Source organism: Nilaparvata lugens, chromosome 3, assembly GCF_014356525.2.
Source record: "Nilaparvata lugens isolate BPH chromosome 3, ASM1435652v1, whole genome shotgun sequence".
Lineage (NCBI taxonomy): Eukaryota > Metazoa > Arthropoda > Insecta > Hemiptera > Delphacidae > Nilaparvata > Nilaparvata lugens.
Window position 1 is genome coordinate 3,558,800 of NC_052506.1, and position 12,671 is coordinate 3,571,470.

Below are 12,671 nucleotides of genomic sequence, written 5' to 3' on the forward strand. Positions count from 1 at the left end.
TTCCGCGATAATCTTCAACTTGGTGCCAACCTAACAAAGTCAACTCAACTTAATGCCAAACTGACAGAATTAATTATTTAGTTGTCAGTTAACAACTGTTTCGAAGAGGTACTCTATCCAGATTATAGTTCTATAGTAACATAATGATATGGAAATTTCAATTGTAATTAAGAGATTGAGAGAAGAAGAATATACATGCTAAAAGACGAACTTTAAACCCTTAAAAACAACCCTTAGAGTAAAAATATTGCCAAAAGATTTCTTAGTGCGCCTCTAAAGGGCACACTGAACATACCTCCCAAATTTGAAAGTTTTTGGTCCGGTAGATTTTTAGTTCTGCGAGTGAGTGAGTGAGAGAGTCAGTCAGTCAGTGAGTGAGTGCCATTTCGCTTTTATATATATAGATACATACACTATACAATCATTGAAAATATATTAGGCTATTCTAAAAACATTAAAAAAAGGGTTAAACATGCATATAGTATCATACATACACTACACAATAATTGAAAAGATATTAGGCTATTCTAAAAACATTAAAATAAGCATTAAACATGCATATAGTATCATACATTCACTATACAATCATTGAAAAGATACTAGGCTATTCTAAAAACATAAAAATATAAAGATCCGCATGTGGAAATGTCCAGATAATTAATTTTAGAAGTATGACAAACTGAATGTATGTAAGAGCACCTGAACCTCCGTTTTTTTGTGATTGCAATTATTGTTCTAATTGAAGTTCTGCTTGCGCAACAGGATAATTATTGTGTGACCTGCGAGCGTGGATTTAAGACGGAGGAGGAGTTAGCGACGCACTGCGCCGGTCACGTGACGTGTGGCGTTGACGGCTGTCAGCTGACAGCTGATCAGAAGGTCATTGACAATCACTACAACCTGCAGCACAAGACTGGTCTGTTCAAACGGCTCGCCCTGGAGCCCGCCGATGTGCAAAAGTGGATTGAGGAGAGGAAGAGGTAAGCATTGAAGAGAACTGTTCTTTAAACAGAGTGTCCCAAAATTAAACTTCCATTTATTAATAGAAAGAAAAATAAAAATTTTAGTAGGTACCCTTTTTGAAATAATCACAATATGTTTCGGACATTGATGTTCCAAGTGACTTCAATGTCCGAAATATGTAGTGATTAAATATTTCAAAAAGGGTACCGGTACTAAGATTTTTATTTTTCTTTCTATTTCTATAAAAGTAGCCCTATACAGAAAAGAGATAAATAAGATGGCATTCCATTTATAAGTTTGTTATTTGTTTGTTTATTAGTTTTATTTATAAGTTTGTGCCAAACTTCGGGAGTAGGTTCTATGGGTCAAAACAAAGAGAAAATGTAGAATATTTCCCCCCTAAAACGCTTCGTTTACAAGATATTCGCCATTTTGTATTTTTTTTTACAAAATAATTTTCATCTTCAAAGTTTTCCAACCGTTCGCTATAAAAATCGGTAGGTATATTCAAATAAGAGAGAGATGAACTGTAGAAAAAATATTCAACTTTGTCCAATTCGAAAATTCAAAATGGCGGCCATTTTAAATTTTCAATCCAAAATTGCGGGAGAACGGTGATAAAATTTACTAGAAAAAATGGCCCATATTTTTTATGAATAAAACCAGAGCAAATGCTCATGAGCAAAAGCATTGAGCATAATAAGGCCGCATTGGATGAGTCAAGAATTAACTGTCCTCAAGAATTGGGTCATTCTTGCTTATGAGCACCACAAGAATCTAAGGACAGCTGATTCTAAACAGTTATATATGTCACTGAGAAAGGACTTCAAGGAGAAACTCTTGAGAGCCAAAAAAGAAATGAATGCCCAGCAGATAAACTCCTCGCAAAATAAGTGCTCTGCAGCATGGAAGGTGATCAAGAGAGAAATGAGTTCTCAGCCGAGGACCACACGTATAGAGCCTGATATCTTCAATTCCTTCTTTGTGGATTCAGTTGCTACAGTTCGTGCTTCTATTAACACCCCTGATATTTCGGCCATGCAGTTCCTAAATGCTATGCCCAGGCCAGAAACAAAATTTGTGCTCTGCCCAGTATCTTGTGAAGAAGTGTTGGATGTTGTGAGTAAGCTGAAAAATTCTGAAAGTAAGGACTTCTTCGATTTGTCGGTGAATCTCATAAAAAGAGGTCATCTTCCAATCCATATACCTCTAACTTTCTGCTTGAACTCATGCATTGTGGAGGGTGTTTTTCTGCTCTACTAAAGATTGCTTAAACTGTACCCATTTACAAGAAGGGTTCAACTGATCTACCGGGTAACTTCAGGCCTATTGCAATCTTACCTGTGTTCTCAAAATCTTTGAGAGCATAATCAAGAAACAGTTATGCTTGTATTTTGAGAGTGCTGGACTGTTGGTGGATGCTCAGTACGGGTTTAGGGCTGGAAGAACAACAACCCAGGCAGTGGAAAGTCTTTTGAAGGTCGTGCTTGAGGGCTTTGAGAGCAGGGGTTTCACAGGCTTGACATTGTGTGATTTGAGCCGTGCTTTTGACACAGTGGACCACCAGATTCTGCTGTCCAAGTTGGAGTTTTATGGGGTCACTGATGTCTCATTAGGACTCCTGAAATCTTACCTAGCAGGTCGTCGCCAGGTGGTCCAGGTGAATGGTAGGGTTTCTGCAATGAAGGCTATTCCACATGGGGTCCCACAAGGGTCCATACTCGGCCCCCTGCTCTTCATAATAATGACAAATGATCTACCTTGTGCACTAGGTAATAGGTTGGCAGCCTATACAGATGATAACACCATTTTTGATGTGAGCAGCTCTTCAACAGATCTGACGGAGAGGATGAGTGGGTCCTTTGATGCTGCATCGGTGTGGTTCAAGTCAAACTTACTCAAGCTAAATGAGGAGAAAACCCAAAGAATAATTTTCAGTTTGAGGAATATTGTTGATCAGGAGAGAAGTGTACAACTTCTTGGTTTTCACCTTGATCCAAAATTAACCTGGAACCCCCACATTGAAGTCATCTGCAAGAAACTATCACGGGTGATTTTCTTATTAAGGCAGCTCATGCTCAGTGTGCCAAAGGACTATGTCAAGACAGCCTATTTTTCATTCTTCCAAGGAATCATGTTGTATGGCCTTGAACATTGGGGTGCAGCTAGTGGAGTTAATAGAATTCTCCTGCTTCAAAAGAAGGCCATACGAATATTACTGGCTCAGGAATTATTGACCACTGTCGTCCTCTCTTCTGTGCCGAATCCATCATGACAGTGATATGCCTCTACATCTTTGTATCACTGAAAAATTCAAGATTTCTGTGGAGAGTATGCGACTGCGTAGTGACATCCACAACTTTGACACCAGGGGCAGGTACCAGGTCGACATTCCATTCACAAGGCTGAGCAGAGTGAGGAATAGCCCTAGCAACCTAAATGCCAGACTTTTCAACTGGCTTCCGGCAGCAGCTAGGTCTCTACCAACCAAGGAGTTTCTCCGGGGCACTTATAATTTTCTTATACAAACTCCTATGTATGAAATGAATGAGTTTTTCAGTGTTCCTGAAAGGACTATCAATGTGTATTACAAAAGTACCTGAATCTTACTGTGATATTTCTGTATTTTGATAGACTGAACTCTATATTTATTAAAAACCAATTTTAGTACCCTGTAAACTTTGACGAACCAATTGCTGTATTTGATGGCTTAAAGGCAATAAATCATTTATCATTTATTTATCATTTATAAGGTTTTGCTCATGAGCAAAAGGTAGAAGCAAAAGCATTTGCTCATTTTTATATGAATAAGCTCTATCTTATACTCTTACCTTATGCTCCTGAATTCTGGAGCAAATGCTCACGTATTTTAAAGATTTTTCATCAGCTGATTCGCTTTTGTAGCCTTACTTTGTTTTTATAGCTCACGGAAGCGCTAAATATGTATAGTAGGGGGCACCGCTTCTGTTTGCGTCGTCTACTCTGTTTTCTATTTTTATGAATAGAGTTTTAGGTTAGTTGAGTTTACAATTTTGAAATAATAGCGTGAAAAATGTCATCTTTACAATAATCTTTAGCATATTCTTATAATATAAATAGCCTTCTTATAATCGTCTACACTCTCATCTTCTTATATGCCTATTTCCTATTTTGTGATGGCTATCTTTATATCAGGTATATATCATATATATCTTTTGTATTTATTCTTTTGTAGGAATAATGGTGATATATATCATGGTTGAATCTAAAAAGAGTTTTATAGTTATCTAACAATTATTTATTTTTTATTCATTTATACAATAAGCACATTATCAAAATGATAGGGAGAGGAAGAATAAGGTAACCTTATGCTATTCCTCTCCCAAATTTAGATAACATATAGTGCGAAATAGGTTAAGTCTAGTTTATAAGTTTAGTTGTATTTATTTCAAATGTTCATTTATTCAATTAATTGAATCGTGTACAATCACTTTATATCACAGTTTTGTTGGATGAATGAGCATTTGAGTTTAGGAAAAGCATTTGTTTTAATGCTCGTCAACATTGTTATTGAATTTTTTGTCTTTCTTCAACAGGAGATTCCCCACCAAAAAGAATGTACAGGAGAATAAAGAGCGATTGGAAGAAATGGAGAAGAGAGGAGAGAGACTACATAAGGAGAATGGCAGATTTGGCAAGAGAAAAGGAGGTAAGATTATAAAATAATTGAAATAAACACAGGTTTACTGATTTCATCATTTGGGTTTAGAAATGTTATTCATTTTATGTATAGATTTTCAGCCACGAGAAAAAGGTGGGCTTCCCTTAAGCCGCAGCAATTTATGCTTTTTTCTCGTCATTGAACTATCTACAATATATACAGAGTGACACAGAATAACGGGAACTTTTAAAAACGCCATAAAACATTAATGGGAAGGACAAAGATGATTTTATTCAAACTAATGTAAAGTTCAAGACTTGCCATTTGAGAATTATTATTAATAACATCTATCACTTTTTGACAATTACTTCTTTAAGATGGCTTCCTCCTGCACGAATACACTCTTGAAATCTGTGTTGACGATTCCTCTATTGGCAATTTGAGAATCTATATGAAAATTTTCCTGTTGGTCAGTTCAGTATATTTAATATTATAATATTTAAATATTATAATATTTTAATATTATGTGATAAATATTCAGTAGTTCGGGCGTGATGATGCGGCATTCGTGAATTTCCTTTCCAGTATGTGTATAAGCCAATAATTCTTTCCTTTGATATATTATAGATTATTTGCAATCAATTCTTGAAAAATATCAATAATTTTATCATTTTTTTCAGGGAATCAAGCCGATGATCAGCCAGCCAAGATTCGGAAAGTGGAACCGAATAAGCCGAAACAAAAACTTATGATGACGGTTTTGAAAGATGAGTCCGAACGAGAGTTCTCTTGGAGAGGAGATTTGCCTCATTTTGCGGGAACTGGTGAGTGAGTGTTTAATTGATTGTATGTAGGACTAGCAGTAACCCGTGCTCCGCAAGGGTCTAATTAAAACCTTGACAAACTGAAAACTTGACCCACTGAAATCTTGAAGAATTTAGAATAGGCTAGTATAACCATCCTCGGTGAATGAAGAATCTATATGAAAAATTTCAAGTTAATCAGTCCAGTAGATCAGAAGTGATAAGGCGTCATTCGTATATTTCCTATAGCGTACATGTATAAGCCAATTCTTTCCTTATTATATTATAGATAATAGACTAGCAGGTAGCCCTTGCTTCGCAGGGGTCTGATTGAAAACTTGACCTACTGAAATATTGAAGAATTTGAAATAGACATATAACCATCCTTGGTAAATTAAGAATCTAAATGCAACATTTCAAGTTGATCAGTCCAGTAGATCAGACGTGATGATGCGTCATTCGTATATTTCCTATAATAATAATAATAATAATTATAATATTTTTTTTAAATAATGTCATTTTATTTATTTCATTGAAAGTTACATAGTATCATATACATACAGTGTTTTGTTGCTCCTCTAGCTTAGAGCTAATTGAGGATATCCTTTCCTTTACTTTTTCCTTCGTCCTGGTACCCCCAGAAGAAGGGAGTTTATTATAGAAAATATAACAAACAAAAATGAAAAATACACTTATAAAAAGAAATCTTACAAACAAAAACAAATGAAAAATAATAAAAAAAGCAAGAATGACAATTCCTTTTCAGTGGAAAATTTCAAATATTATAACCAGAAGAAATATAAATTCTCCAAAACCTTCTAAAGAAGGTTTGACTGGAGGAGTCAAGTTTTACATTATATTTAAAAAAAAAAAACATTGGAATAGTACATTGATATAATCAATCATTGATCCCAAAATAAATAATTTACAATTCAAATCATATTAAAAGAAAATAGTTGTCAATCTTGAGTAGAAAAAAATTAATTGATATATTGATAATAATTCAATAAAATTGTATTGTGTAGCAATATGTAGCAATGAAATAATAAAACAATGGGAATTATATAATAATAATAATAATAATAATAATAAAATTAATAATAATAATAATAATCTAAAGAGGAATAATTAAGAAATAGATAACATTACCTGCTTGTGCTGAAGTTACTACATGCATTCTACTAGTAGTTCTGTGAACAGTAGACCTCACGCAGTATTCTCATCCACAAGTACCTGATTGGAACTATAGACCTTATGGAAATACAGCAATAGACTGGCTTCTCCACACATCTGTGTAATCACTTGTCAGCTGATTTATGATGAATATTCTATAGTCTGATTTTCACTCTAATATTGACGTATGAAGGAGACTCTTTTTTCCCTTTATATTATCCTTGAAATGCAAATTTCCAAAAACGTATAGTATATAAATTATTGTAAAAATGCAGTGAAATAAACGAATTATTATTATTAAATTATTATTATTATATACGTCGACGGACAATTAAAAAGGAACATACCTGTCAAATTTCATAAAAATCTATTACCGCGTTTCGCCGTAAGTGCGCAACATTTAAACATTTAGAGAAATGCCAAACCGTCGACTTGAATCTTAGACCACCTCACTTCGCTCGGTCAATAAACATAACCTAGTTTACAAATTTCGAATGAGGAATTCTGTGGAAGTTGACAAAACTTCCCCTGGAGCGCTGAAGATGGTTTTTTTTGTAGCAGTTTTGCTGTTCCTATTTTGGAACTAGGAAACATACTAGACTGTAAAGAAAACGAGTCGTCTTAACGATAGAAGTGGAATTTGAAATGTTTACAAAGATGGCCGACCTTTGCTCCGAACTTGGAATGCTGACAGCGCTCCACTGGGCGTTTTGTGAACTATGAGACATGATGATCATTATTTATTATTAAAAATACTCTTTTTTATTCTATTTCTGTTAATTTTGTTCAATAGCAACTTAACTCTTTCAACTTGTACTCTTATTTTCTTGTACTTGTACATGTACATAATATTATATAATTACTATTTAATTGAACTCACTACTGGCGCTCAATTGTTACTTTTGCCAGTAGAGCCAAAATTTCATTATTAGGTACTTTACTTAATATTTTCACATAATCTTGTTAATTATATTGTAGGCCCACTGTATACATCTAAAATTTTGTACTTTTGTTAACTTTATTACTGTTATTATTTTGTGATTGTAGAAATGTCCGTGAATTTATTTGGCAAATAAATTTTAATATCAATTGACTTAAAAATGTACGGGAAAGCTTTGAAATTCTTCAAACCTACAAATTCTTATTGCTTGGATACATCTATTTGTTAGTTATTTTAATAATAGTCTAAGCCAAAACAAGAAAATATCCAGTTTCTTGATGGATTTTCAATATTATTGGTAATCCCGTCCTGTCCCCAAACCTATGGATTGGGGTTCAGTTAAGATTTAATTCACGAAAACGTTGACAGCCCCAAAAGTAAGTCTTTAATTTGCACTAACCTTGGAACTGGCGAGGAAGTGGACTGTATCTCGTGTGTAGAAGTTACTGCTGACGATATCCTGTCTTTATGCGTAGGCCTATATGATATTGTACACGAAACGAAACGAGGTAATTGCGTTCAGCTCGAATGCCACGGAAACAGGAGAAAACGGAACGAAAACGATGTTGACTTCTTGAGCACAATTCTTGAAGTGATGGGTGGAAAGATAAACGGGAAGGATGAAGGAGGGGTGAGGGAGAGAGGTTATCTTGCCTCTTTGGGAGAGGGGGAAGGGGAGGAAAGCACAAACCAAATCAACCCACAATCAAGGCTGCCGACCCTCCGTGAATCCACCAATTATTATTATAGTTAATAGGACATTATTTCAGTTTATTGTTAGAAAACAGCTTTTGAATTTGCCGGTTGATTACTTGAATTTGAATTTGCCGGTTGAGCAAGCTTCATGATAGTGTTAGAAAAATTTCAAAATAATGATGAAACGACAGCAAATCTTCCAATAAATTATTTTTTCAAACAAAATTTACTCAGCAATCATTGATTAGAACAATTTTTAATTATTCAATATAAATACCCATAATCTAGAATAACAAAACAAATCAAGTTGGCCATCTCGTCAGCATTCCAAGTTCAGCTTTTAGGGCGGCCATCTTGTCAACATTCCAAATCCGACTTCTATCGTTAGGTAAATTGAAAGAAAACATGTGGTTTCATTACAGTATAGTATGCTGTAATGAGAATCATATGTTTATTTGTTCTGAGACAGCTGTTTACCGGCTTGATTTCATGCATGGAAAACAGCTGAGATTGAATGAATATGACAAAAATTCATTTACAAGTCAATTCCTTTCTTTTTTAATAAGATTATAATCTAATTTATTCTTATCTATTCATAATATTTTATTCTCTTCTATTGCTTTCCAGCACTCTACCCTCCAGCAGAAGACGAGATGAATAAAGATGAGATGGAGAGGAGGATCCTTCAAATGTCCAAACAGAAATGGAGAACAACGATTTCAGTGATGAGGAATGGGAAGGAGATACCTCTCTAGACCAGAGCAATACTGCCAACATAGCTGCTCTGCCCAATGCACTCTTGTCGATCAGCGGCTACGATTCTGGGTCTGAATCTGAGGCGGAAGCAGGTGAGATTCACTTCAATCTGTCAGTACAGTGTAGGGTTGTGCATAACGAGATGGCCCCTGACTGCCGTTTGAAACAGCGAAATCCAAGGATCATCTCGTTATGCGCGTTGCTGTCGACTCCGCATAACGAGATGGACCCTGGCTGCCGCTTGAAACAGCGAAATCCAAGGATCATCTCGTTATGTGCGTTGCTTCGACTCCGCATAACGAGATGGACCCTGGCTGGCGTTTGAAACAGCGAAATCCAAGGATCATCTCATTATGCGCGTTGCTGTCGACTCCGCATAACGAGATGGCCCCTGGATGCCGTTTGAAACAGCGGAAACCAGGGATCATCTCCCTGGTGCTACTCTTGTCAAGCTTTATAGTGAACATCGAGGACCGAGCTTCGTTTTGGAGTACAAAAGCATAAAAAGTTTATTACGAAAGAAGAAATTATAATGACATTCATAGTTCATACAGGAATGTTCTATCTAATCACAGTAAATTGAGATTAATTCCCAGAGGAATGCAAAAATGAACTCGCTCACTCACTTCCATTATCAACAGACGACGAAATAATTATTATCAGCTGTTTTTCCAAGGATGAATAATAATTATCCTTTTAATATCCTTCAGCGAGTTTTCCCAGGGATGAGACCTAGTGCAATCGAATTTTTATATTATAAACCTACTATTTTCTGAATTTTGTGAGAATAGTTAGAGCCGTTTTCGAGATCCGGTGAAATACAAACATATAAACATCCAAACATAATATAAACAAAAATTGCTCGTTTAATAGTATAGGATAGTCCACGTTATAATGGCAGTATTTGATTAACATTGTTATTGCTATCCTTGTCTATCATTTGACAAAGCAGGTAGCGCTATCCTTTTCTAGCTCCGCAACGTTGCCAGATTGTTTATTAACAATGTATTAATATTAATTTCCCAAAAATTTAATCTCAATCATGAACACTTATAATTTAATTATTGAAAAATGTATTTCTTGACGAATAAAATAAAATTAATTATTTTGAACAAGAATCAACAGTTAATTGTACTTTCTATACTTGTCTCTGTTTTCTATTAAAACTTAAAGTATATGAAACTTACTTCTAAAATATCAAATCAAATCTTTATTTGTCCCAAAAATATTATGACAATGTTTGTAAATGAAATGATACACCCTTAATTATTATAATTTATGAATTGTTTTCGAAAATGTTTTTATCCTACAATAGTTTTAGTATTGAAAGATATTAAATAATTGACCGAGCGAAGTGAGGTCTAAGATTCAAGTCGACGGTTTTGCATTTCTCTTAATGTTTATATGTTGCGCATTTACGGCGAAACGCGGTAATAGATTTTCATGAAATTTGACAGGTATGTTCCTTTTTAAATTGCGCGTCGACGTATATACAAGGTTTTTTGAAATTTTGCATTTCAAGGATAATATAAAAGGAAAAACGAGCCTCCTTCATACGCCAATATTAGAGTAAAAATCAGACTATAGAATTATTCATCATAAATCAACTGTCTAGTGGACTATAATACTACCCGTTCAAAAACATCGAACATCTTTAAAATGAATCTTTCCATTAACGTTGTAGACATTTGCAGCCAGACCTGATAACAGCGTTCACACTCTCATTCCGGGACGACACGTCACGGTACGATAGGACAGAAAGCTCTATGTTTATTTTGAATTTTTCTAGACATTTTAAATTGATTAATTATTTATTAATTTTTGAGAAAACTTAACCATAGGTCAATGTAACTTACTGAGCGCGAGGTCTACTGTTCACAGAACTACTAGTACATTTCATTTCTCTCAATAAGAAACGTATTACATCAAGATGTTTTTGTTTCATTTCAGATGTTTCAGTTACCAAACCTATTGAACCAGTTATCAAGCCTAAGGAAACAGTTGAACCTGTGATGGCTGTTACTGAACGTGTGTTACCAGTTACTAAATCTGCCGGATCAGTTACCAAACCAAAGGAAACAGTTACTAAATCTGTCGAATCAGTTCCTAATCATGTGGTATCTGTTACCGAACCTGTTACTAAATCTGTCGAATCAGTTACTAAATCTATTGGAACAGATACTGAACGTGTGAAATCAGTTACTGAAACCGAAGAACTAGTTGCTGACCAGTCAGAAAATTGTGAAATTGTGAAATTCAATTTCACAATTGAAACGAATGATGACGATGACGATGATGATGATGAACCGCCTGAGGAAGTGAAAATTCGGAAGACACCTGATCCTAGTTTTGCAGAAAAAGTTACCGAGAAAGTTGAAGTAACAGCTGTGCTTAATGGGGCGGTGTTGACTAATGGTAACAGTGAACATAGAGAGGTAATGAGTAATGGAAAGTTGGAATATTCTGATGATAAACCGGAAGAAAATTCAAAACAAGTCAAAAATCCCAGAAAACCTGATATGAAACCTGTGACTAGAACAACAGCTATATCAAGACGAAGGGCGACTCTTCTTGAGAAGGTATGTTTATAAATTCATCTCTATTACAATATATTTATTTTCTGCTGAGTATGACCATAGAGAAACAATAGCGTAAGTAGATATCCCATAGTATAGGGCATTTATGTCGCAACTTTTACTGTTATTTCAAGCCGATTACTGTTGATTATTGTCGAATTTTACTGTTTTGTTGGGGTGAGAGTGTATGAACGGCACAATATGAGAGACTACCAGTGTCACACAGCTTCACGGGAAAGAATCACATGAAATTCATGGGCGTCATAAACGCCCTATACCATGGGATATCTACGTATGCTATTGTTTCACTATGGTATGACTTGGGCGGCTCCTAAGCTTTTTCAATAGCATCTCGTATCTTGACTGCCATACTAAATTTTTAGTGAATACAATAAATACATTTTGTATTTTTCAACAAATTTGATGTTGAATGAAGCTTTATCGGACATTTTTATTTGTCACATTTCTAGCCACATTTGAAATTAGTGCGCGGTCACACTAGCATGAAAGTTTCCAAGAACCATTGTTATATTAAGAAAAGTGAGCTGTCTCAATTAAAAATGTTATCCATTTTCCATAACTTGAAAATTAAAAACAATTTTACAAATGGTAAAGATAACTGCTTAATTTCATGAAAACCTATTACCGTGTTTCGCCGTAAATGCGCAACATATAACCATTTAAACATTAAGAGAAATGCCAAATCGTCGACTTGAATCTTAGACCTCACTTCGCTCGGTCAATAATACTACCCGTTCAAAAACATCGAACATCTTTAAAATGTATCTTTCCATCAACGTTGTAGACAGTTGCAGCCAGACCTGATTACAGCGCTCACACTCACATTCCGGGACGACACGTCACGGTACGATAGGACAGGAAGCTCTATGTTTATTTAGGATTTTTTCTAGACATTTTAATTTGATTAATTCTTTATTAATTTCTGAGAAAACATAACAACAGGTCAATGTAACTTACTGAGCGCGAGGTGTACTGTTCACAGAACTACTAGTAATATTAAATTTTCATTTTTCAGCTTCTGGAACCAGACATTCGACACGAAAGGAATGTTATTCTGCAGTGCGTGCGGTATGTGGTTGAGAATAAATTTTTCGAAAAACACA

General features: G+C 35.0%; 1 protein-coding gene across 1 annotated transcript in view; it reads left to right on the forward strand.

The window, feature by feature from the left end:
• LOC111060292 (nuclear fragile X mental retardation-interacting protein 1) overlaps positions 1-12,671 on the forward strand; it is a 35,888-nt gene extending 23,217 nt beyond the window's left edge. The window contains exons 2-7 of the mRNA XM_039422615.1: positions 763-980; positions 4,539-4,651; positions 5,284-5,427; positions 8,843-9,063; positions 10,922-11,550; positions 12,584-12,671. Coding sequence (XP_039278549.1) covers positions 763-980; positions 4,539-4,651; positions 5,284-5,427; positions 8,843-8,970 — 603 coding nt within the window. The 3' untranslated portion in view covers positions 8,971-9,063; positions 10,922-11,550; positions 12,584-12,671. The remainder of the gene's footprint in view (positions 1-762; positions 981-4,538; positions 4,652-5,283; positions 5,428-8,842; positions 9,064-10,921; positions 11,551-12,583) is intronic.